The sequence below is a fragment of the Solanum stenotomum genome, chromosome 11 (assembly GCF_019186545.1).
Source record: "Solanum stenotomum isolate F172 chromosome 11, ASM1918654v1, whole genome shotgun sequence".
NCBI classification, from domain to species: Eukaryota; Viridiplantae; Streptophyta; class Magnoliopsida; order Solanales; family Solanaceae; genus Solanum; species Solanum stenotomum.
The window spans coordinates 56,552,538-56,577,948 of NC_064292.1; the positions used below are offsets into that span (position 1 = coordinate 56,552,538).

At 33.7% G+C, this 25,411-nt stretch overlaps 5 protein-coding genes across 7 annotated transcripts; 3 read left to right on the forward strand and 2 right to left on the reverse strand.

The window, feature by feature from the left end:
* The first annotated feature begins 236 nt into the window (after positions 1 to 236).
* On the forward strand, positions 237 to 4,558 carry LOC125844694 (ras-related protein RABA5a). Of its 3 annotated transcripts, none has more exons than XM_049524020.1 (4): positions 237 to 510; positions 2,976 to 3,063; positions 3,217 to 3,859; positions 4,001 to 4,558. In XM_049524020.1, exons 3-4 carry the CDS (start codon positions 3,520 to 3,522, stop codon positions 4,336 to 4,338), a joined length of 678 nt encoding a protein of 225 aa, XP_049379977.1. In that variant the 5' UTR covers positions 237 to 510; positions 2,976 to 3,063; positions 3,217 to 3,519; the 3' UTR covers positions 4,339 to 4,558. The 3 variants fall into 3 exon arrangements, with proteins under 3 accessions (XP_049379977.1, XP_049379978.1, XP_049379979.1); XM_049524021.1 differs by having other exon boundaries at positions 253 to 506; XM_049524022.1 differs by lacking the exon at positions 2,976 to 3,063 and having other exon boundaries at positions 253 to 510.
* A 2,572-nt stretch (positions 4,559 to 7,130) lies between these two features.
* LOC125843779 (heterogeneous nuclear ribonucleoprotein 1-like) lies at positions 7,131 to 11,035 on the reverse strand. The gene is made up of 4 exons (XM_049522977.1): positions 10,766 to 11,035; positions 9,938 to 10,160; positions 7,974 to 9,135; positions 7,131 to 7,538 (listed from the first exon to the last, which is right to left on the reverse strand). Exons 2-4 carry the CDS (start codon positions 10,157 to 10,159, stop codon positions 7,525 to 7,527), a joined length of 1,398 nt encoding a protein of 465 aa, XP_049378934.1. The 5' UTR covers position 10,160; positions 10,766 to 11,035; the 3' UTR covers positions 7,131 to 7,524.
* Positions 11,036 to 15,944: 4,909 nt separating this feature from the next.
* Positions 15,945 to 21,894, forward strand: LOC125845237 (thymidine kinase a-like). The gene is made up of 4 exons (XM_049524702.1): positions 15,945 to 16,414; positions 20,491 to 20,635; positions 21,118 to 21,239; positions 21,413 to 21,894. The coding sequence occupies exons 1-4, from the start codon at positions 16,098 to 16,100 to the stop codon at positions 21,666 to 21,668; spliced, it is 840 nt and encodes a 279-aa protein (XP_049380659.1). The 5' UTR covers positions 15,945 to 16,097; the 3' UTR covers positions 21,669 to 21,894.
* Positions 17,419 to 19,519, forward strand: LOC125845236 (pentatricopeptide repeat-containing protein At4g16470). Its single transcript, XM_049524701.1, has one exon. It carries the CDS (start codon positions 17,642 to 17,644, stop codon positions 18,950 to 18,952), a length of 1,311 nt encoding a protein of 436 aa, XP_049380658.1. The 5' UTR covers positions 17,419 to 17,641; the 3' UTR covers positions 18,953 to 19,519.
* A 234-nt stretch (positions 21,895 to 22,128) lies between the features above and the next one.
* On the reverse strand, positions 22,129 to 23,556 carry LOC125846117 (pumilio homolog 15-like). The gene is made up of 6 exons (XM_049525568.1): positions 23,315 to 23,556; positions 23,203 to 23,227; positions 23,057 to 23,137; positions 22,800 to 22,963; positions 22,290 to 22,548; positions 22,129 to 22,182 (listed from the first exon to the last, which is right to left on the reverse strand). The coding sequence occupies exons 1-6, from the start codon at positions 23,554 to 23,556 to the stop codon at positions 22,129 to 22,131; spliced, it is 825 nt and encodes a 274-aa protein (XP_049381525.1).
* Between the last annotated feature and the right edge of the window lie 1,855 nt (positions 23,557 to 25,411).

The following is a 25,411-nucleotide window of genomic DNA, read 5'->3' on the forward strand; positions in this document are numbered from 1 at the left end:
AACTCGCACCAATCACGGCACTGAACTGCCAAAGATTGATTGAAAAGGCAGGCCTAGTGACCCTCTCCCCCCTAACCACATATCTTCTCGTGTTCATAGCTCGATTGGAGGTCAAGACTATGGTCCGTAAAACTCATGTATATCAAATTGGGCCAACTAAAAAATATCCGACCCATTTAGAAAAAGCCCATTTAATGTGACCATCTGTTCCTTCCAAATTTGCTCAGTTTGTAGAATCTTGGTTTTCTTCCCCCTTTTGGCCCCTTCTCTCTCTCTCTCTCTCTCTCCTGCTCTTTCTTCCCTGGATCTTCAAACCCACCCAATCTCTCCAAAAATCATTAAAAAATCGAAACAACCCTTTGATTTCTGTGTTTCTTCAACACATTTTTCTCAAAATTACTCTTTTTAACCTTTTTTTTTTGGATTGATCTGGTTAGAAACGGGTCTGATTTGATCACATCGTGAGAGATTGATAAAGGGGGAAGATCCTTTCGTCATATAAAAAAGTGGGTATGTGTCAAAATTGTTTCTTTTTATTGATTTTTTTGTAGTTACATTATGCTGGTTTATAAGCTTGTAATGGTGAAAACTGAAAATAATTTCCTTTTTGTGCTGGAACTTGTACAAAATCTCATGACAAGGAAAGATTGAATTTTATTTGTTGATTTAGGAGCATTATGAGAATGGTGGAAATTAAGGGGTCGTTTGGTAGCTGGTTAGAATTACGTAGGTATTAGTTATTCCATCTTTTATTTATCCATAAAAGGTAATACATTAATTCGGTCATAATTCATACATGTATTAGTTATTCGTGTTTCTAAATTGCAAAATAAACTAGTTAATATTACATGAATAAGTTACTTCTTTACTAGCTACCAAACAATCCGTAATTGTACTTAGTGTAGCATGTGTCTGTTCTATCTTTAATGGGTAAATGTCAAATAATAATGTCATTTCTCATTGTGATTATGTCTGGTAGATATATTTGTTTATGTTGGTACTAAAATACTGTTTTGAGATGTCAGATAAAAAACTGTTTACTTTTGGGATTGTGTGGTGTCCATGTACAATGTTGAGTCTTTCCAATTGCCATTATGAGATAAGGGGCAATTACGATCAGTTAGGATAAGTTTACCAAACACATTATGTGTGGCATGATCAAATGGAGGATTACATACTGACCTGACATTTTCAAAGTCTACTTGCTAAAAACCTTTGTTTATCTGACCTCATTAACTTTGTTGTAGATGTCTATGCAAGTGCAACTTATTATTGAAATTATCAACTCTGTGGGTCCCGTATAGGAAATTGTTTCACCTGTTAATAGTTAGTCTTTGTGACTAGTGATCAAGGGTGTGGTTTAGCTGGTTAATAAAATTGGAATGGACCATGTTGAGATTGGTGTTTAAATCCAACTTCTGCAAAAAAAATATGTTAGGTGATTTCTTCCCATATCTCTAAGCTTTGGTAGATAGAATTAGCTGATACTTGTAATAATGGGAAGGTAAGGGTATGTGGCAGATTAGTCAAGTTGCACACAAGTTGACCTGGATTAAAAAACTACATGGTCTTTGTGACCCATCTCATAAATTGATTTTTGCCTTCAGGTCACCAGAATATCCGTCAAATTTATAGCCTTTATTGAGTGAAGTCAATAGATTGCAAAGCATTGTAGAATGCCTACTTTCCCTTGGATCAATTTCCTTTCTTGGTCAACGTAATTTATATGTCGATAGTGATTGTTTCGTATTCATCAATGTTGGGGTCTTCTGATAGTGTATTTTGTGGATGAGGTGTATGCAGCTACCTTGAATAAGGCTTTTTATACTATCTGTTTGCTATTTCTGAAGGTTGTATTTGTATATTTTATTGACTTGAAAAAGCTTTATCCATCATAGAATCTAAACTAGGGCAATCAACACCTAGTGGCCAGGTTCTAATTTTCAGGCGTGAGGAAAAGAAAAACTACAATATCACTGTACGATACTTGTCAAAAACTAATAACACAGTGCAATACTGCACTTGAATGTTATTAATTATAGCTCAAAGTTAGATCTTAGACATCTTGCAAGACTAGAGAGAGAGCACTTTGTGAACTGGGCAAGTCAATTTTTCAAGGTACAGGTGTCATCGTCAAGTACATTGTAGGGATTAAATCTGGCTTAACGGATATTTCCACTGGTCAAATTTTGGTTATATTACAAATATTTAGGCAAATATTCTTAATTTTTCATATATGATATTTAGACTATATCAGTGAAAATGGAGGATTTTGTTTGCTTCAACCTATGGGCATTATATGTTCTTCTGGTGTCATCAAATCTTGTGTGCCCTGTATTTTGTTAAAAGTCCTTGCTGCATGATAACTTTATCAATTTGGTTTGCAGTTTTATCCCTTTCTATTGAATGCTACACACTTAGCTTCCCATTTCAAGTATTCATTTCCGTTTTTGAGAGGCAGCCTCCTCGGCTCCTCCCCTTCCCTACAGCTGGAGAGCAAGAGGAAATATTGATCTTCTTCTGTTGACACTTCCCTTTCTGTTATATGTATCTTTCTCATGTAAACTATATCTATTAATGGTTTCTGACAGTTAGCAAACTTTTTGAGCATCACTGTTTAATGGTCATTGTTTGTAGTCCACACATATTTCTATTTCCTTGAGAATTATCTCCCATCTCTCTCTCTCTCTCTCAAATTCCACCTTTTCCCCTCTTCATTCAGACCCCCTTATCCTTGAGAAGCGGGAAAAGAGAAAAGAAGAAAAAGTCAATGCAGATAGTGTAATAACTAGTTGGCCTTTTGCATTATTAGGGAGTAATTTGCCTTTGGTGTGACTTGGTTTTGAATTAGTGGAATATTTTGGAGATAACAATTTTTGGTTTCTTATATTATGTCAACAACCAGAAATGAATATTCTGCAAGTACAATTTTGTGTAAAGTCTTATAGTAGTACTTCCCTTCATTTTTCTTCTAGGTTTGCCTTTAAAAGGTCTGCAAAAGAAGCAAGGGAAGTGGGAGGTGGCAAGGACGGGGCACTAGATGAGCGACAGCTGATTAGTCTTGTATAATTTCCTTTCCCTTACCTATGCTAATTAGACTATATCCTATTGAAGAATCTTGCAGAAGAATGACACATTGTTTTATGGGAAAGCTAAGTGTAGACTGTGGATGCTTTGCTGATGTTTCAAGTTTCTATCTTTTTTCTTCTTATGCAGGTACGTATTTATAAGCTGTCCGGTAGAGGGCTGAATAAAATAGGAAAGAGCTACCCAGTGGTGCAGCGGCTGGAAGAAGTTTAGTACAGGGTTAATAGAAAATCCTTATTCTAAATTACCTTGTCTTTCTTCTTCTTAAACCAATTCCTAAGCGGAAGTGTCTTGTCTTACATATGCTTGTATTGCCTTGCAAGTTTCCTTGAGGGCCTTCTACCTATTTGTGCTTTAAATTTCTTGTTTCTGGTGTTTAGCTACAAAATAAGCAAATATGATGTTCTAGCTTTGCCATTTTACACATAGAAGATGGCGTTTCGTTCTGAGGAAGCACAAACGGAGGATTACCTTTTCAAGATTGTTTTGATTGGTGATTCAGCTGTTGGGAAATCAAATTTGCTTGCTAGATTTGCTCGTGATGAATTCTATCCCAACTCAAAATCAACAATAGGAGTAGAGTTCCAGACCCAAAAGCTGGACATAAATGGGAAGGAGGTCAAAGCACAGATATGGGACACAGCAGGCCAAGAACGGTTTAGGGCAGTAACTTCTGCATATTACAGAGGTGCAGTTGGAGCTCTTCTGGTTTATGATATTAGTAGACGGCTAACTTTTGAAAATATTGGCCGATGGCTTAATGAACTTCAGAGTAAGTTTTATGACAACGTTGTAATAGTTTGACTTGCATACTCTGCAGTTTAAACTTGATAAACGCTTATTTGAGCTATTTCCATGTCGATATGTTGTGCAATTTGTTTATTTTGCTGATCTTCTTTATTTGTGTGGACAGCTCATTCTGACATGAACGTGGTTACGATACTCGTTGGAAATAAATCCGATCTCAAAGATGCGAGGGAGGTGACAACAGCTGAAGGCAAATCCTTAGCAGAGGCACAAGGTCTATTCTTCATAGAAACATCAGCTTTGGATTCTTCAAATGTAGCTGTAGCTTTTCAAACAGTTGTTAAAGAGATCTATAATATCTTGAGCCGGAAAGTCATGCAATCGCAAGAACTTCAAAAAAAGGATTCCGGGCGTCTGGCAAATGGTAAAAGTGTGGTTTTGCAGGCAGACGAAAACCAAGAAGCAGAGACACAAGCGAAAAAAGGTTGGTGCTGTTCATCATAATTCTTGTTAACAACATCTTCTGGCCCTGTTGTAATTCATTTTCTGTTGTTGCTTTTGAAATATTATGGGGGAAAAACAAACAAGTTAGATTGATTTCTGTGCTATGGGAAAACAAACTTCCATTAGAGAAAAAATTTGTAAATTATTCCAAGTGGAGAAGAACCTTTTTTTGAGCTGTCAGCTTTTTGTATAATGCACTGCTACAGCTTCTTCTCTTTTATCTGTGCTTTCAAATTTATGCTTATTCTCTAATTTTATGTGCCAAAATCAGGCTCTTCGCTCAAACAGAAGAGCCTGATTTTTTATTATAAATATTAGTAAAGCGTTAGCGCCCTACCTATATACTAGGGCTTTGAATTCACTTGCGAGGGCAACTTCTCATATTTAGAATCTCCGTTTACTATTCTTTTGTACTTTCATCATGTGATAGGTCAGTAGTGTTATATCCAAGGAATTTTTTTTACTATTATTGTTAAGTAATTCTCTAAGGATTAAACTTCAAAACCTCTCCAAAAAAGGGAAGAAAAAAATAATAAATTCTGGTCCTTATTCTGATGTTGAAACTTAGCAATATAATATTTTATTTGCTTTCATTCAAAAATATGTCATACATTCAATGAATTTACCTGTCATTTGTCAACTGATTTGATTTGTCACCCCCACCTTATGGTCCTATAATATTCTTTTATTTGATATCGGAAATCGTTTTCTCTATATTCAGAGTTTAAATTTGAGACATCTGATTAAGAGTGAAGGGATTTTATTCATTCCACCGTATCTTCTGATGATTAATAACACGCGCTTGATTTTAAGTCCTTAGAGGAACTATATTAATGCCCTATAGTATTCATCTATCTTCTTTTCCTCCAAATATATTATAGTATTTGAGAGTTAGAAATATTTCCTTGTTTATTAGAAACAAGGTTTAAAATTATATAGCAGCTGCTTAGAATGTTTTTATTTAGTATAATGGTGGCTCGAGATAAATTTAAATGGTGATACACGATCAATAAGAATTTATATATCCGATTTTAACTTGTTTGCGACTAAGACCTAACTATTATTTCAGTATAGTTATTTTCACTTCTCCGACTAAGATTTACAACATATCCTTTCTTGATTTTTTGAATATAAAATAATAAATAAAAATATAGAAGTTAGTATCTTTTATTCACTTTTTGATTTAAAATTATATTTTAATAATTGAAAAGGAAATAAATAAAAAGAAGACCAAGGTGTAAATGGAGCCACGAAATAAGGATAAGAATATATATTTGACCACACATTTTAGGGAATTTCTAAACTTTATTTTCCCTTTACAAAAATTGACAAAAAAACAACATAAAGAAAGGTAATGTTACTGATATATACCATTCGACCAACTAGTTTAACTGTCGAACAATACACGATATATATACACCATTAAATATATACATGTTGTGTATAATATATGTTGATTTAGTATAAAGTATATATAATTTTGAAATATTTTATAAAATTAGATGATCGAATGATTCAGACACGTAATTATCTCGAGAAAAACATGGGATACACACAATACTAGATGCCCATTACGTAGTGTCGATTTGCTTATAATTCGTTAGTGGGCCACTTCAGCCCATGGACCGCTGACCAAATATGCGGGATCCACTCTTTATCCACATATCTTCATGGGCCTCTAACATTTTTTGCCTTTATTTATTTATTTTATTTTATTAAAAAAATTTACGAGTATTTTATTTGGACATCTATTTACTTTGTATTTGGTTTTCTCAAAATTTATCCACGTTTTTCTACTTCGAAACAATTTTACACATACAATGTCTGTAATGTATGAAGATCAGACAAATACGATTGAACTAAATTTTATACATTGCATATTTAAAATTGTTCCAAAAATGTGAACATAAGATGATGGTCCCATAATTGGGTATTTATGCGAAATTCCTAAGTTTCAATGAATTGAGGCCAAATATTATGTAGATAATCGCTAATCGAATACTTTCTTTGTATCAATTTATGCGATACCATTTAACTTGATATGAAGTTTAAGAAAAAACAAGAATTTTGAAATTTGTAATCCAAAACACTCGACCATTTCAGTGGCTATAAATCATTTTATTAAGGATAAGGAAGGAATTTTTAAGTCAAAATAGCTTTCAATTATAGAAATGTGATATTCTTTTCAGGACGGACTAAAAAAAAATATGTCATATTTGGACAGAGAGTAGTTATTATCTCAAAAAGCCGTATTTCTTTTTATTCTAATTTTTCCTCAATAAACAAAGCGACTTTCTAAAATAATAACTATTCGTTGAATAACCATCCGAAAAAACAAGACTTGACATACAATGAATAAACACATGAGGTCTGAGGGATGGTTATGCATGAATTGTCTACTTCAATGATTGAGTAAGACCTTTCTATATCTCTATAACAATATTTCGTTATACCGGTCGAGTATTTTCTGAAACCTATTTTTCATGTTATGTTACATTACATGTTTGCTATAAGAGGAAAAAAATATTTGAACAAACAACGCTATTATAGTCAAACCTCTATGTGGACAAACAACAAGGGGTGTACAAAAAGTATGTGGAATAAAGATGAGATCATATAAGAGAAATAGTTCTAAAAATATCATTTAAGAGCATAGATAGAAAGCATTTGTCACACCACTAAATAAGCTGAAAAGTTGATAGAAATTGAGATAAATTTCAACAACAGCCAGCAAGTTTGCTGGAGAATTACAGTTAAGAAAAGAATAAAGAAGAAAAGAAAAGAATCCGATGAAGGAAAGAACAATCTGCTTTTACGTTGCATTGTTTTCATCAGATAATGTAATGGAACAATTATCTCTCGTAAGTATATTCCGCTATCCAATTTTACATCTCAACCATATGCAAGGGACAAGGAAAAAAGGCGAAGAAAATGAAAAGTTCTATACTAAACAATCTACGTTCGTTCAAACCTTACACGAGAAGTCCCTTTCTTTTGTAAACGTCGATTGGGAGAAGTTCTTTCTATAGCAGGTACTGAATTAGCTCTAAGTGAATGTACCTCTAGACTGCAGTATTTCTTCAAACAGAATACGAGTAGTAATCCACATCCACAACTTTGGCTCAAGCTGTATTTTCCACCTATATTAAGCATTCTTAAATCCAACCTTCCATACGATAAATCTTCCTAGGCAGCAATTCCTGAATCACAAATCACGAGCATATGTAAGTAACTGTTATGCAAATGAAACAAACCGGTCATTGCATATGTATAAGCATAGCAAGAAACAAAATCATCGTTGTGTGTTCTTTGGTTCTAGTTTAGTTCATGGTATGTCATTACCAAATTGCAGCTCAGATTAGGATTGCCAAAACCAACTTGAGCCCATCAATGGTTAACAACGTGAGTAAGCTCGGGTTAGCTTGTCTGGGTGAATGCAGGAGAAATGCAAGGTAAGGCTGCACCCGATAGACCCCTAATGCCCATACCCCACGCATAGGGGGAGCTTAGTGCACATGGCTGCCCTTTTTTCAGTAGGAGCAATGATGTGTGAGTTTTGTGGCAGACCGTTTAGTGCATGCATCAGAAAGACATCATGACAATTAACTAAAAGTAACAAATGAGGAGTCTCTTACCTTTATTTGATCTATTTGCAACACTATAACCACCAACATAACCAAGTGACTCTGCGTTCCCAAGTCCATAACCAAAGGATGCAGAGTCATCTAGTTCTGGAGATGTTGAACACCAGGCTGAGTCCTCATAGAACGAAGCACCTACAGTATTACCATACAAGTTCCCAAAAGCTCCAGCAGGAATGTCTTTTGCTGAGGAATAAGGTGATGTATTGACAGCATTGCTTCCTGAGTTTCGTCCATACCCTGTCCCAACTGCTTCGCCACTGTTAGCAATGTTGCCACTTCCAAAAGAACCATTTCCTCCACCTTGACCCGAAATTGAAGAGGAACCCCAGATTGTTCCGAGACCCCCCAACGTACCGTATCCCGCAGTCCCACTTCCAGAACCAACAAAATCAGTAGAGTTGGCAGAATTTGTTCCATAATTAAGACTCTCATTGTCCCACAGGTTCCATCCTACTGAATTCAACATTGAACTGCTTGCAACCCTTCCAGGGGGAAACCCGACAGGACCACTGAACCTGTTTGAATTCCCATTGTATAAGGAATTGAATCCACGTCCATAATTAGAACCAAAAGTTCCATTTCCACCATAGTTTAGGTTCAATGTGGAGTCTATGCCTGTTGGTAAGTTAAAGTCAGCAGGATTAAAGGATGAATATCCATTTCGACCAGCAGTAAGAGGACTGTATCTACCTTCCATTCTCATTCCGTAATTTCCAATCGAGCTTGGAACGTAACCTTGGGTATATGCATTAAGCAAATTGTTAACCCTGTTAAGACCATAGGTCTGTCCATTAAATGGGCTTCGGGCTGGACTAGGTGACAGCTCTTTGGGTACTGCACGCTTAACCTCAACCAATTTACCGTTAAGTTCATGAAATGTTTTGTATAGAACTTTATCAACTGCCTCTTCTGAGTCAAAAGTGATAAATCCAAATCCTCTAGGCCTTTGTGTGTTGTGATCATACATCACTACAACATCTGTGATTGTCCCAAATTGATCAAAGTAATTCTTGAAGTCACTCTCAGTGACTGAGGATGCCAAACCTCCAACAAAAATCTTTTTAGTGCGAGCTGGACCTGGAGAACCCTGCATACTACCATTGTTTCTGGTAATGTGTTGATCATCTCTCGGAACAGCCTTCTTTGCCTCTACCTGGAGACCAAAGGGAAACAGTAAAAATGTTTACATTCGTTTCCCATAACAGCTAGCAAGTGCAGAAGCTCATTCTTATAACACAGTTTCATTAACTTACTACAAATACAAGTTTTTTGGTAATTAATAAGAAAGTCCAAGAAGATTGAAAAAGGGTCATAGCCAAAATCCTACAACTAAATCTGCTTGCTTGCATTAGCCGTGCTTCTTGTGTACATCTCCATGTACTATTTCAAAGATTATATTATTTCCATCATTTCATTTCATGCAACATTTGATAGTTTGAACTGTCAATTCAGTTCAGCTCATCTCAAGCTAGTCAACTTAACCAATTCAATTTAAAACATATAGAAACACTGATCAAATTGAATCAATCAAAGGGGAGACTCGGAGCAACGGTAAAGTTGCCTCTGTGTGACATATAGGTCATGGGTTTGAGCCGTGCAGGCGGCCATAAAAATGCTTGCATTAGGGTGCATCACATCCTTGGAGTCTGCTAAAGCGGAATGCTTTATGCACCGGGCTGCCCTATTAGATTGAATCATCAATTTCTTCATTGGCAGTGCCGTTATGTCATTGTTCATGAACTAATAACAGTTTGCAAATAACACGAATCATAATCATCGGAAAACATCACAAGTAAAATTTGACAAGTTAAGACTAAATTATATCATCATAACCATTCTTTTCTGACAAACCATCTGAGAGCCTTCATCATAAATTGTTCAACAGTTTCAGTATCAATAAATCCAAATGAACAAAGTACAGAATATACTCCAGATATTAGGCACATGTAACTTACAGTTCTACCATCAATTATGTGTTTTTCCTTCACAACTCTTTCGGCAACAGAAGGGTCTGCAAAAACAACAAAACCAAAACCACGAGCACGACCAGTGATCCGATCTTTCATGATCACAGCTTCAATCACATCACCAAAAGCTTGGAAATATTCTTTGAGACGATCTTCATTAGTGTCCCAAGAAATTCCACCAACAAACAATTTTCCAGGCTCCATTTCCATTCTACACATCAAAAGGTACCACCACTCATAATCATTAAAATGAAACTAAACATAATCATATAAATAGATCAATACTCCAAAGTGTTAAAAACAACTCTCTTCAAACGAAAAATCGGATCACTAACTTCACAAAGTAAAAAGCATAACAAAGGATCTCAACAACAAACTTACAATTGGATAATTCAAGTTCAACTATTCTAACAGCCTTATCAATCAAGAATCCATTACTTTACCCCCATCAATACAACAATTCAATATGAAACATTAAAATGCAGATTAAGTAAACATCAAAAAGAAAACTGCATCTAAACAACAGATTCCAATACATCAATAGATCATCTGATCTTCAACAGATCAAAGATCAACACATCCAAAAGTAATAAAGATCAAAACTTTTCACAAAACATGAACAATAAACCAAGAATCAACAGACCCACAATCCAGAATTCTCTACAAAGCCATAAAGATCAAAACTTTATAACATAAAACATTAAACTATACAGTTTAGAACCATAAATCAGCACACCCACAAGCCAAAATCCTCAAACAAAGTCAAAAAGATTAAAACTTTAAACATAAAACATGAATCAAAGATTGAATTTTTACCAATAGATGATGAAGAAGGCTACAAGAAGAGAAATGGGTGTAATTCAAGATCGATTAGAGAGGCATATATAGAAAGAGGGGCTTGAAAGGCCCTCTCTTTTTCCTCTCTAAACGTTCTAAATTCACCAAAACACAAAAATGGAGTTTTAATTTTTAGCAAAAGAGAGAGAGGAAGAAGAAGAAGGAAGGAGAGGAAAAAGGTAAGAGAGAAAAGAGAGTGTGGTGTAAGAAAGATTGATTTACATCTGAAATGGCTAACACTCTCTATCTCTCTCTCTATATATATATTTATATATATATTTTTTGTATATATATTTTTTTGTATAATATATTGTGAGAGAGAGAGCTCTTTGGCTATTCTCTCTCTTGTGTGTGAGAGAAAATATAGAGACAATGGAAGATGATGATGACTTTTATATTGTTTTATATAAATAGTTTTTTGAATTTAGAAATGATTTTTTCCTTAAATGACATCATTAATTAGAGATTTCAAATTTGAGTTTTGAGTATGAAAGAAATCACGTTGGGAGTGCCATTCCCAAATTGACTCATGTAATGCATGAGTCGAATTTGTCGGACTCTAATGCAAGTATCAAATGTCGAGTAAGAAAATATGAGTAACACCCTTAACTAGAGATCTCAGATTTGAATTTTGAATATGAAAAGAATCATATTGGGAGTGTTGCATCCAAAAAATGACTCATGTAATGTATGAATTCGAATTAATCGCACTTCAGCTGGCAAACCAAAAAATGAAATTAACTTAACAACACCCTTAATCAAAGATCTCGAATTTGAATTTTGAGTATGAAAAAAATCATTTTGGGAGCGTCGCCTTAAATGACTCATGCAATGCGTGAATCCAGATTAATCGGACTTTAATGTGAGTACTGAATGTGGAGTGAGAAAACATGAGCAACACCCTTAATTAGAAATCTCAGACTTAAGTTATGAGTATGAAAAAAATCATATTGAGAGTATCTCCCTAAAAAATAACTCGCATAATACATGAATTTAAACTAATTGGATTTCATCTAACAAACCAAATAAAAAAGAAGAAATTAACTAGACAACATATATTACCTTGACATTTACTTCTAGTAAAATTTCTTCTTTTTATTTTCATTATTATGGATTAATTAGTTATCAGATACTTTTTGATATTGAGTCCACTGATTGTCAATTTTTCAGACAATTCGTCTTACATTCTTCTTATTACTATTTTATTTTTTTTCATATTTTTAACTCTCTCTCTATATATATATATTTGGTTTTTCGTAATAGTATGAAAGAACTTATTTATTTTTAACAATTGTTTTGTAATATTTAGTATTCAAAATTTACTAGTCCGACTAATTTAAATTCATATTGAATATATTCGTTAAGGACAAAATTTCTAATTTTCAAGGCTTTAATCGGAGCATCTCTAATTATGACACCAATCATGCCATCTCTTATGTGATGTAAGAAAAAAATACTTGATCATATTTCATAAATAATTACCAAAAACGATTAACAGAAGTACCAAAAATTTTATTATCCCTAAATTACTTGACATATGTTATATAGTATCTTGAAAATCTTATCCACTTACAATAATTAATATAATAGTGATTGCTTAAGAACCTTGAGAATTAGCTTCTAAATTAGGCACATATTGCTTCTTTAACAATTAATCATTTACCAGAGTTACCTTTAAATGGTAAAAAGATCAAATTTTAGAAACATAAATAATCAAAATCTCCACCAATTTGTCCTTTTTATTATATTATCATTGAGAATCTAAAAAATACATGTATCATGTTAATTTGTGTGATACCTTATAAAACTCTTCATTTTCTCTTCATTCAAATGTGAAATTCGCTTAATGTATTATAAACATCTTCTTAAGATATTTGCCAACATAAAAATTAACTAATTGTTATTCTCTTTGATCCGCCTTTTGTCATGAACGTCAAACATATCACTTTGTAAATTACTAGCAACTTTAATTATTTAAAAAAAAAAAATTGACAAAGGAAGACTTAAAATTTTGTGTTCTTTAATTATAAATAAAATGAAATTAATTAATTAAAAAATATTCCAATTATACCAAGCTTCCATTATCCCTTCATGTGGTGGAAAGGCATGAACCGCAACACAGAAAAAATATGGACCAAGTCACATGCTACGTCAAAAACCATTTTTTTTTTAAAACAACACCACCAACTACAATAATAATAATAATAATAATATAATAATAATAATAATAATATAATAATAATAATAATATATATTGATAGAATATATTAGTAGCATATATAATACCAAAAAAAAAAAAAAAAACTTTTGCTCTGTTAGTTTGATTTGAGCTCTGGATATCCGACACCTCAGATATTCATTGGTTTTTTTACAAAATTATTGAGTTAATAAGTTATCTAAGGTTAAGTTTATATTATTACTTAAAATTTGACGATAATATAATTTTTAAATCTAAGTTTAACCTGCATTTTTTTTACTAATTGAAGATAGAAGGACAAGTAATTTAATACTAATAATTAACGAACCAAGATTAGAATTTAAATACATATATGACAAAAGCTATAATATTTAAAGATGAAATGGCTTTTATACTGCGTTTGGAATAAGATAAGAATTTTATTTATATAAAACATGAAAACTCACTTATTTATCTCAACTTTTTGAATAAAAAAATGTGAAGAAAGTGGAAATGTGTGTTGGACAGATTGGATTCCTTGTTTGCCTATTCATCTAAAAAAGGAATAAAAACAGGTAGACTTAGATTTAATCAAAATACACACAAAAAGAATATTATAGTTATATTTATATTATATATGAGTACTAATTTTTTTTTTATATATATATATATATATTTTATTTTATTTTTAAGAAAACTCAAAATGACAACTAATTTACAGTAACTTACCAACCGTCCCTTCATTTTAGTGACAACTTTTTTTTTTCTTTTTTTTTAAAAATAAACAAATAAATAAATAAATAAATTCTGAGTATTGTTAAGACTTTCTAATCTTACAAGTCAACAACTATTTTAGGCAATTGGTTGTTATCGTCGAGTTGTGTGGTGGAATCGTAAATACTCTTCTAAAATTATCTTTAATAATGAATAATCATATTGTTTACGTCTCAAAAAGATTTAATAATAGTTTTATTATTTTTTAAATATATCATTACGAGAAGTATTTGGCCGAATTGCCCTCGAAAAATGTGGCTTAAGCCTAATGATTAATAAAGTGATTGAGAATAATAAGATCTTAAGTTTAATTGTGTTCTAGCTTTGATGGTCAGGGTTATCTGATACATATTGGCATAGAAAATTACAAACATTCCGTAAAATTAATTGAAATACGTGTACACACTTGAACACTACCCCTCACATTTTCAGTTGCTAGATAATTATTGGGAAAAAGTATTTACAAAATACTCGAGGAAAAAAGAAGAATTACTGGAAGCAAACATGTGGAGAATTAAAGATGGTTAAATTTTAAGGTTCTTAAAATAGTTTTTTTCCTTTCTATTAAATTAAGAAAATTGAGATGTCATTAAAGATTATCATGGTGGAATGTTAAGTATGTTTTTATTGTTAATTGAAAGCTTGAATATGAAATTTGGAAATGAAATTGATTTTAGTAAAAACGTTGTATCTCTTACGTACGATTATTTTTGACGCAAATCTAAATTAGGAGGAGATTAAAGTTGTACAGTAATTTCTTAGATAATGTCTTGGTGACCAAGAATGTACCGCAATTTACGCACTTTGTTTTTCTTTTTCTTTTTTTCTTCCCTTTTATAGGGTTAGAGAATTAATTATTGTTGTGCCGAAGAAAAATTTTTGGTTATTTGCCTTTGCCTTTGCCTTTTTTAAATTCTTTTTGAGCTATATTACTTATTAGAACTGATTTTTGTTAATTTATTTTTGAAGCATTTGTTTAAAATATCCATTACAATAATATATCTTCCTAAAAAACTATATAATATGTTTGAGCTTCCATAAAATTTTTTATCTTTAATTAGGACGAATTATTTATGATGATATGAATATAATTCTTTCACTTTTAATCATAAAATTTGAGTTTAAACTTACATATCAAATATTTTAATAAAAAAATACCAAATCTTATATGACACGAATCCAAATTAAGGCGGAGAAATTTACCAACCGTTGATCAATGCATCATTATATGGCTTTTGGACACAATTATATTTACTGAATGAATGATTATATCACATGCAAAAGCTAATAATATATATCACTCACTACAAACATTTCATAAAAATCATTTATCTTTCCACAAGCTGCTTTGAGAATTTAAAGTTTAAGTCAAAATCTCCTTTTAGATCATAATCTCCACTAGTCGAGACTCGAGAGTCTATCAAAAAATAATATTTTTATATTTAAAGTTAAGAATAAAGTTTGCATATATTTACTACTTGAATATGTATTATATGTATTTATCAAAATTAGTATAAATACATATTCTTTATAGTTTTTATTATTTTATATATTTCTATTTCATAGTTTAAGACATCATGCTCGTTTTCTTTTTTGTTGATTGAACTAAACCTATAAGATAGAGTTCGAATCCAATATGTGACGTACACTTAATCTGCACATCACGTGTTGTGATTTTATCATTAAATCAAAGCTCTACGACCTATTACTATTTGCCATTAACATAGTTGGGTATTTTGATTCAACGTGCTTTCATATAGAGAGAAAAAAACGCTTATTATACAATATTATTTCATTAATTATTTCATTCCATTATCATCAATAATCAATATTAACTTGTGACACTATTGAGTGAAGGAATGTCTTGCGATAAATTTTTTTTCTAATTTTCTATTTCGAGATCGCGAATATTACATTTTTTAATGATAAACAATCCAATTTGCTAGTTCCTTATTTTGATTGGTAACAAATAAAAATTATTCTTAATTAATACTATAATATGGTTGATAAAAACAACAATTATCAAAATGATCATATTAAATTTAGATAATGTATAATCAAAATACAAAATCCACCTTTTTACAATATACAATTGGTAGTTAAGTTTGGTACCTCTGAAATCGAGTTGCGTGAAAACTGGTCCGATAAAAAATTTGGTAGGTAAGTTATTTTTTGCATCCTTCTTGGTTCCATCTTTCCTCGAAGAACCTAAAACCCTTAAAACCCTGCCCCCTTTTCTCATCCCATATACTCTTATCATCATTTGGACTCAATTTCCCATGAAATCATACCTACAAATAGTCTCTATGTGATTAAATTTTGAAGAATTTCAGCCCAAAAAGCCCAAAAGAATCAATTTTTATGTTACCATTATCAAGAATGAAATCACTCCTTTCCCCAGTACTTTCAAGACCCACCACCATGTTTGTATGCAGGAGATATGAGATTCTTAGTACTTTCAAGAACCTTAATTCTGCTCAAACAATGAACCCCATGAGTAAAGTTTCTTCCTTTAGGTGTTCTACTGTGCCAAACCATAATCAAATTCGGGTCTTGAATAGTGAGGCATCGGGTTCGAGTTCTGGTTCTGGTGAGGTTCATGTGATTGTGGGTCCTATGTTTGCTGGAAAAACTACTACTCTTTTGAAGAGGATTAAGTCTGAAAGAAGCAATGGCAGGTTAGTTTTCTCAATCTGTTACTCATTTGGTTGTGTAATGAAATGCTGTGCATATTTAAAGTTTAAATCTTTTTATACTATTCATCTGTTGGAGTAGAAATATTCTGGTAGTTTCTGGTTCTTGGTTATCACCTATGTTTGTTTGTGCTTGGTTATCGCCTTATTTCGTTGTTGCTGCTGTTCTTTCTTCTGTATGTTGTGCACTGTTTTCCATTTCGCATTATTTCGATGTTGTTACAGTTCTTTTTAGCCAAAGGTCTATCGTGAACAACTTGGGGGTAGGGGTAAGATCAGCGTGCACTAACTTACCCATACTTCACTTGTGGGATTTACACGGGGTATGATGTTGTTGGAGTAGAAAGTGTGCCTCAGCTGTTTTTTGGGGCCATCCTATAAATAAATCGGTATCTGTTTGGTTTCCTCTCATGAGGATTATCTACTTAGCTACTTACTTTATAGTGTCTTATACCTCACTCAAGCATTGTAGAACTTATATAAGTAGGACTTTTGGCTAAATCTCAAGACTTTGATGCTCTATATAGACCTTGAAATGAAACATGGAAGATGATGCATTGTGTCCAATGATTGTAAGTGTTTTTTTCTTGCCTCAGAATTTGTTTTGGTCAATAAGCTTAATAGTGGCAGGGAGAGAATGGTACGGTATTCAGTAACATAACAAATCATCTTTTCAGCAGCGTGTTGCCATATTGTGCTATTTTTATCGAAGACCAACTTTCTGGGTGATGGTTTATTTGGTTGAATATAACTGTAAAGATATCTTTCATGAGTTTAAGAACGTGGTTGGGCAAGAGTTCAACGTGAGAGTCCCGACTTAGTCATTTATATCATCTCCAGTGAGGGTGCTCTTTTCTTAGTTCGATTTCACAATTGGCGTTCAGATAAGCAACTTGTTAAAAGAAAAACCAAGTTGTTGCAGCACTAAGTTCAATTGCTCCAAAGCACCAAGTGTCCTTTTTGCTATTTAGACTTGGTTTCTCTGCAGTTCTAGTTGTTAAAAGTTTAGGAATTTTTCTTGTTACTCAACCTTTCATCTTTCTCATTGAATGATTGTGCCTTTCTTCTGAATTCTGTTGTTCTTGAATCGGTTTTTTTCTGTTTCCTTTCCTTTCTTCCCTGGGGTGTTGAAATTTCCATGCTCTTTGGCTCGCTCATGTAGAGGAAGTAAAAGTTGGACCATGTTATTCTGATGACATTTGAATTGAAATCATGATTGGTAATATTCCCAGTTTTCAGGCCAATGGCGTAAAGAATTCCCTCTATTTGGATGAGACAATAAAAGGTCTCTGTTTCTCAGGAAGGGTGGCTGAAGCAGTTGGAATATTGTGCCGCTCTGGTGTACAGGTGGAGGCAGAAACTTATTCCCTTGTTTTGCAAGAGTGCATTTTCCGCCAAGCGTATAAGAAAGGGAAAAGAGTCCATTGGCAAATGATTACTGTCGGCTTTGTTCCAAATGAATATCTGACTGTTAAGTTGTTAATTTTGTATGCAAAAGCAGGAGACTTGGATACATCACACATTATATTTGATAAGTTACAATTTAAAAGCTTGGTTTCGTGGAACGCTATGATTGCTGGGTATGTGCAGAAGGCCATGGAGGAAGTAGGCCTGAGTCTGTACCATGATATGAAACAGAGAGATGTACTTCCAGATCAGTATACCTTTTCATCAGTCTTTAGAGCCTGTGCCTCTTTAGCTGTCCTGGAGCAGGGCAAGCAAGCACATGCTTTGTTGATTAAAAGCCAAATTAGTGGAAATATTGTAGTTAATAGTGCGCTTATGGACATGTATTTCAAGTGTAGTTCTCCATCTGATGGCTATCTCGTGTTTAGTAAGTCCTTGGAAAGGAATGTGATAACATGGACTGCTCTGATATCAGGGTATGGACAAAATGGAAGAATAAAAGATGTTCTGGAATCATTTCATAGGATGATAGATGAAGGATATAGGCCAAACCATGTTACATTTCTTGCAGTTCTTTCTGCTTGTAGCCATGGAGGTCTGGTAGATAGAGGTAAGGAGTATTTTTCATCTATGATGAGAGATTATGGGCTTCAACCGAGAGGAAAGCACTATGCAGCTATTGTGGATCTTCTAGGCCGTGCTGGAAGATTACAAGAGGCTCATGAGTTTGTCAAAAACTCACGTTGTGAGGAGCACCCAGTACTATGGGGCGCTTTACTTGGGGCTTGTAAGATTCATGGTGATATCGAGATGGTAAAACTTGCTGCTAGAAATTTCTTCGACTTGGAGCCTGAGAATGCAGGCAAATATGTTGTCTTGTCTAATGCTTATGCTTCTTTTGGTTTGTGGAACAATGTTGCGGAGATAAGGAGACTGATGAAAGACTCGGGGGTGAAAAAGGAGCCTGGTTATAGTATGATTGAGGTTCAAAGACAAGCACATTTCTTCTTTATGGAACATAATGCTCATGAACAGACTGCTGAGATATATAAATTGGTCAAAGATATGGCAGGTATCTTAAAAGACGCTGGCGATGTTCAAGATATACTGAGTTAAAGAGAAAGGACAAACAACAATATAGGATGAACATTTGATTGAATCCTCAGCCACTTAGCTGCAAAGAGTCTTATTAAACGGGCAATTTGCTGTATCTCGAAAAGTGCCATGCATGTCACACTCCAGCTGTATGCTCGTATCCTTTTAAGCTATAAAAGTGGAAACACTAACATTCAAACATAGAAAGAGAAACAGGCTTCAGCCTTTGTGCTACAAGTCGGGAATGCACTTTCCAGACACAAGCCATGCTTTCCTGGAATTTGTGATCCTTTGACAGAAATCTTCTGTGGAGATGCCATTTGCCTTTGAATGCAAAAATTGGATTGTGATCTCCCCACAGTTTCAACTGTTAGTTTGGCAAGCAGGGGCTTGCTATTTGCTTCTATGAGGAACATGTATGTGAACAAACAGATAAATTGCCTTATTACCAAGTAATGTGATGGCCTCGGTTTATTGGATGTGATTCTTAATAAAATAAGTTTACCATTGAAAACATACTCTTAAGGTCATCTTTTACTATATTGCAGTAACAGCGGAGTTGAGTAGTTTCCAATAAAATGCTTAAAAAGCCATACCACATCATAATTTGAATGGACAGAACCTATAGCAAATGAGTTTATTTCTTCTACGATACTATGTACTAACCAATGCTGCCACGGATTGATGAATTTTGGGCATTCTAGGAAATCTATTTGTATTTATTATCTTATGCTATATTGCTATGTCTGGTGGTTAAGCAGATCATTCTATGCTGTTGCCAAAATACATTTAGGCAATTCATTTGTAAGTGTTGATAGTGTTTGAAAAGATTTTAGAATCTTTACCAACCTATGAATGTTACTCTGGAACTGACATAATTCCATCTACCTGGCACATCAAGAGCTGCAATTGTGTGAACAAGCATAAAAAAGTGGGTGGAAATTTATGTCTTCATATAGTGGAAATATTAATAACTACTTGTCGGATAAATCAGGATAAACAAGTCCTTTAACGGTTTACTTATTTGTGTTAGACTATGCAATCCTTATTTAGTTGCAGTTGCAGTTTGCATGGCTCTCTATCTTCACTGCATACTTTTGTTGTCCTTTCTAATGCATCCTGTTGAACACGAAAATAAACTTGAGCCTTCAGTTCCTTCCCAGTTGAACTGCAGTTTGTGTACGGATCAATATCGTGTAGCCAGCCGCGCAGAGAAGTAAAACCAGCATATTCTGTTTCCTTTTGTTCAATTGATGGTATCATTCCAAAGGAGATTGGTCCTATCTTGTGTGGATAACCATATAATACATTTTGTTCCCGACTTCTGAGATTGTTCCTATGATTCTTTACATCAAAATTTACTAAGTTACTAATTACCTTGAAGATATCAAAAGTTTGATAATATAATTATGGACATATAATTTGGATTCACAAAGATGCTAACTTCTGAGTTTTGAAGTGCTGCTTGAACTTTGATGATCTTGATAGATATTTAAGGCTTCCTGATGTTCTCATATCATTGTCTGATTTAGCTTTTGTGCTATTTCCCCTCTCTGCAGAAGTGTAGCAATTTTAAAGTCAGACAAGGATACAAGATATGGGTTGGATTCCATTGTGACACATGATGGAGACAGATTACCATGCTGGCCTTTAGCTAATCTATCATCATTCAAACAGAGATGTGGTCCTGAAGCATACAGTAAGGTAACACTTCAATGGGAAGCTATTGACATGTGAATATATTAGACGACTGTCATAGGACCTTCTCCACACATGGTCAGGGTGCTAGCAGCCTAGCTGTGTTAGCAACAGAAAGTATTCTTCAAATATAGGGCAAAAAAGTCTATTTTTGAGTGCGTTCTTCTGAAACTCTTAAATTTGACGGGTTAAATTTTAATTCTTGAGAAGTTAGGGGATCCACCCGTCCAAATCTACCCCTAGTTGTGAGGGGAAATGATATAATCATGAAGCACTCTTTTGTAAGTTGGTCACTGAACTTTGTTTGCTAGTATGCACTCTTTTGTAAGTTGGTCACTAAACTTTCTTAGCTAGTATGCACTCTTTTGTAAGTTTGTTACTGAACTTTCTTTGCTAGTATGTAACAATACTGTATTATGACTTTCATCATTACTCATTTTTCTTTCTACATGTGACTACCTGTTTTTGTGACTGTTACGTGGTTTCAGTTAGAGGTCATTGGCATTGACGAAGCTCAGTTTTTTGAGGATCTATATGATTTCTGTAAGGAAGTTGCTGATCATGATGGCAAGATTGTGATAGTTGCTGGGTTAGATGGTGACTATCTAAGGTACTACTTCCGTTTAGTCTCCGTGCGCTCTAATGTACTAATAATTGATACCTTTTTTGTGAGAAAGAGATAGTCTGCTTATTCTTCCGAATATTTCTTATGTACTGAATGTGATTCTCTGTTGCAAAAACTCGTGTACTGATCTGTATTGGATCATATTTTGGATTTTACAGAAGGAGCTTTGGTTCAGTCCTTGACGTTATACCAATTGCTGATTCCGTGACCAAACTTACTGCCCGATGTGAACTTTGTGGTGAACGTGCTTCTTTCACCTTAAGGAAGACAGAGGAGACGAGAACGGAGTTGATTGCAGGAGCAGAAGTATATATGCCCGTCTGCCGCAAGCATTATGTGAGTGGACAAGTAGTCAAAGAGGCTGCTAGAAGTGTTCTGGAGTCTCAGAAAGTTGAATGCAGCTCTATTTTGTAATGTCTCAGCTCTAAGTACATAGGTCATTGTCTTAGAAATATTAACCAACTATTGTACTTCCAAGTTCCAAGTCTGTCAACTGGCCAAGCCTTTCTGCCGGTGGAAGGTCTCTAGTAGAATTATCGAGGTGCGAGCAAGCTGGCTCGAACACCATAGTTGTAAAAGAAAAATACTATTGTACTTTCAAGTCATATTTTGGGGGGAGTTGCTCCCTCAGAGTGATGAAGATGAAATGGTGTTAGTCTATGATTATTCTAGCATATTTGATTTCCTTAAGTAATGAATACACTTCTGAATCCTAAGGAATAAAATTCTTGCCTCAAACACAAACTATAGAAATATCCCAAATGTAAAAAAGCAAAGATGTCTTGAATCTACAAAGTACAAAGTGTCTCAAGTAACAAGATAGTTGATCGTTGAGATCACATGTTTCCCAGGTTTGGTGTCAACAAGATCCGAGCTATGTGCCTTTAAAACTTACTAGATCTTGATGGCGCACTTCCTGTCCATGCACCTGTCAATATAGACACAGATAAATCGTTAACAATATTTTGCTATAGCAGCCAAAAAATATCCCCACAAACAACGTTGTTATAGAGAGGTTATTAAAGGACATGATACCTTTGTGTATTGCAACGCTTTCCGAATCACATAACTGCCATAAAAATGTTTGGCAAGTCGAGCTATTGCTTTTGCATCCGTTAGAAGAACATCAACTACTGAAATTGTTTCAACTTTTGATGACTCTAAGCATTTTCCAAAAACACGGTTACCAGTTCTTTTGAAGGCTAGTTGAATGTACTCCTTCTCAAGTTGAAGGCACACCTTATTTGAAATCTCTATGTCCCCGAGTTTAAGAATATGCTGCACAACATAGTTCCTAACAAGAACACACACATATTCTTAAACATAAACTAGAAACCAGAAGTCAACCAACAATTGCAAAAAAAAGAAGAATAGGAAAGCAATAAAACATTGACCTCTACTATCTTAAAAAGTTAGACATTTTTTTTGGAAGTATTTTGATAGTTGGAATCCACATAAGTCCATACTGGACCTTAGTTAAAGTCAAAGTGCAAATACGAGATGATTGGCAATAGATGGTGGAAACTGGTATATGTTATTACTTACCGCGAAGGATCATGAGCAAAGTAAGCTGACTGGTTTACAATTCGTTCCAGTAGTTCCTTTCTGAGAGGGTTAGTGATATGATCAATGCAAACATCCAAAGATATACAACATCCATTCACATTTGTAGCCAAATCTCTGAAATAACTAATAACCCGATACAGAACCTGAAAATCATTTAGCAAATTCAATAAGTGAGCATTCACTATACCTTATTGTTAAAAGATATGAAAAACAACCAAAATTTGTAATAATTTTACCTCATTCTGCTTCTCATTTAACACACGGAAACACTTTTCAACAATGTGTCTTTCTACTCGATGAGTCATCAGTGCAAATAACTTCAAAGACACAATTTTGGAGCACATTTTGGCCAATGATATGATGGCTTCTCTTTTAGGCTTACAATTAGCATTTCAATCGACATTGAACTGTCAAATCAAAAGATAAAAAAAATGCTAAGTCAACATTCAGAAGGATAAAAAGTTTTCAAGTACTTAAAATAAAACTCTACTCACCCATTCTTTGTAAAAGCTGTTTGTAGAAACAAATCCATATGAAACTGAAATGTACTGAGAATTAGGTGCAACTGTTGGTTGTTGCAGAACTCAACAAGTTTTACAAAGAGAGCATGTCCATATTCATATATCATCACTTCATAAATAGAACTAAGAACCTCAAGAATCTTTTGTATGTGGTCATAGTTATTCAGCTCAAGAATCTTTTGCAATAATCGCGAGTCTTTGGGATTTCTAGCCATTTTGACTACACTCTGATTCGACAAGTAACTCAAACACTCCCTACTCCAATTGTTATGATCTAATGGAGGCCTATTGTAATGTGCAGAACCTTGAACTCCAATGCAGCTGTTACTCAACATTTTGTTGCTCAAATTTTGGCCAAGATTAGATTGATTAATTGGATGATATGTTGAGGAGGATCCATGTTCATAATTGACACTTTTTCTCATATCTGCATGATCCGATATGCAAAAAATTCCAAGAAAACCAAGAAATCTTGAATATATTGGCAAGAAAGTACTAATTGAAACAAAAATAACATAAAGTTATGAACTTTATACATTACTCGAACTCTCCAAAAATACTTTTGGAGGAGAATCCGACCCGTCACACATGAACAACATAGCTTTATACTTAAATAAATCTTGAACATATTGGCAAGAAATACTAATTCAATTAAAAAATAACATAAAGTTGTAAACTTTATACTTAAAGACGTCAATCTTGAAGCAAGAAAGTACTAATTGAAACAAAAATAACATAAAGTTATGAACTTTATACATTACTCGAACACTCCAAAAATACTTTTGGAAGAGAATCCGATCAATCACACATTTTTGAAGAGTCGGAACAACATAGCTTTATACTTAAAGAAATCTTGAGCATATTGGCAAGAAATACTAATTCAATAAAAAATTAACATAAAGTTGTAAACTTTATACGTAAAGACGTCAATCTTGAAACAAGAAAGTACTAATTGAAACAAAAATAACATAAGGTTATCTCTATGTCCCTGAGTTTATAAGAATATGTTGCACAACATAGTTCCTAACAAGAACACGCACATATTCTTAAACATAAACCAGAAACCAGAAACCAACCAACAATAGCAAAAAAGAAGAAGAGGAAAGCAATAAAATATTGACCTCTACTATCTTAAAAATTGGACATTTTTTCTGAAAGTATTTTGATAGCTAGAATCTACACAAGTCCATTCCGGACCTTAGTTAAAGTCAAAGGGCAAATACGAGATGATTTGCAATGGAGGATGGAAACTATATGCTATTACTTACCCCATGATCACGGGCAAAGTAACCTGACTGGTTTATAATTTTTTCAAGTAGTTCCTTTCTGAGAAGGTTATTGATATATATGATAGATGCAAATATCTAAAGATATACATCCATATTCATAATTTGTAGCCAAATGTCATGAGAGGGGGAAGAAACTAGAGTTGTGGAGAGGTTTGCATAAGACTCTAGAATCCCTAGAATACCTTAGAATATATCTTAGAAGACTTTAAAGATTTCTAGAAGAGAGACTCAGGGTGTTTGGATTGGCTTCAAAGTTGGTCAAACCTACTTTTAAGTCAATTTTTAATTTTTGGAAATGTTTGACAAATATAAAAAATAACTTAAAATAAATCAAAATGACTTAAAATAAATTAGGAAATATCTGATAAGGTCAAAAATGACTTAAAATAAGTCAAAAATCAAAAGTAGATCTCCCATGCTTTTTATTTTTTGTCTTAAAAGTCATTTCAGATTGACTTTTAATTTTTTATTTTTGACTTAAAAGTCATTTCAGTTTGACTTTTTATTTTTGACTTTAAAGCTACTTTTTTTAAGTCAATCCAAACGTGCTCTAAATTGTAAATAAGTAGGGACTTGTATAGATTTTTTTTTCCTTACACTTTGACCCCTAGGTGTGCAGTATAAATAGATGGGACAACCATTTGTAACTCAACCAAGCAAGAACCAAGCAAGTTGTAAAGCAATGACTTTCTTGTGCTGCAAGGAGCGTTAGTAGAAGCTAAATCCGTGACAATGTGGTATACGAGGGAGAGATCAACGCTGCTAGCACCACCAATGTCAG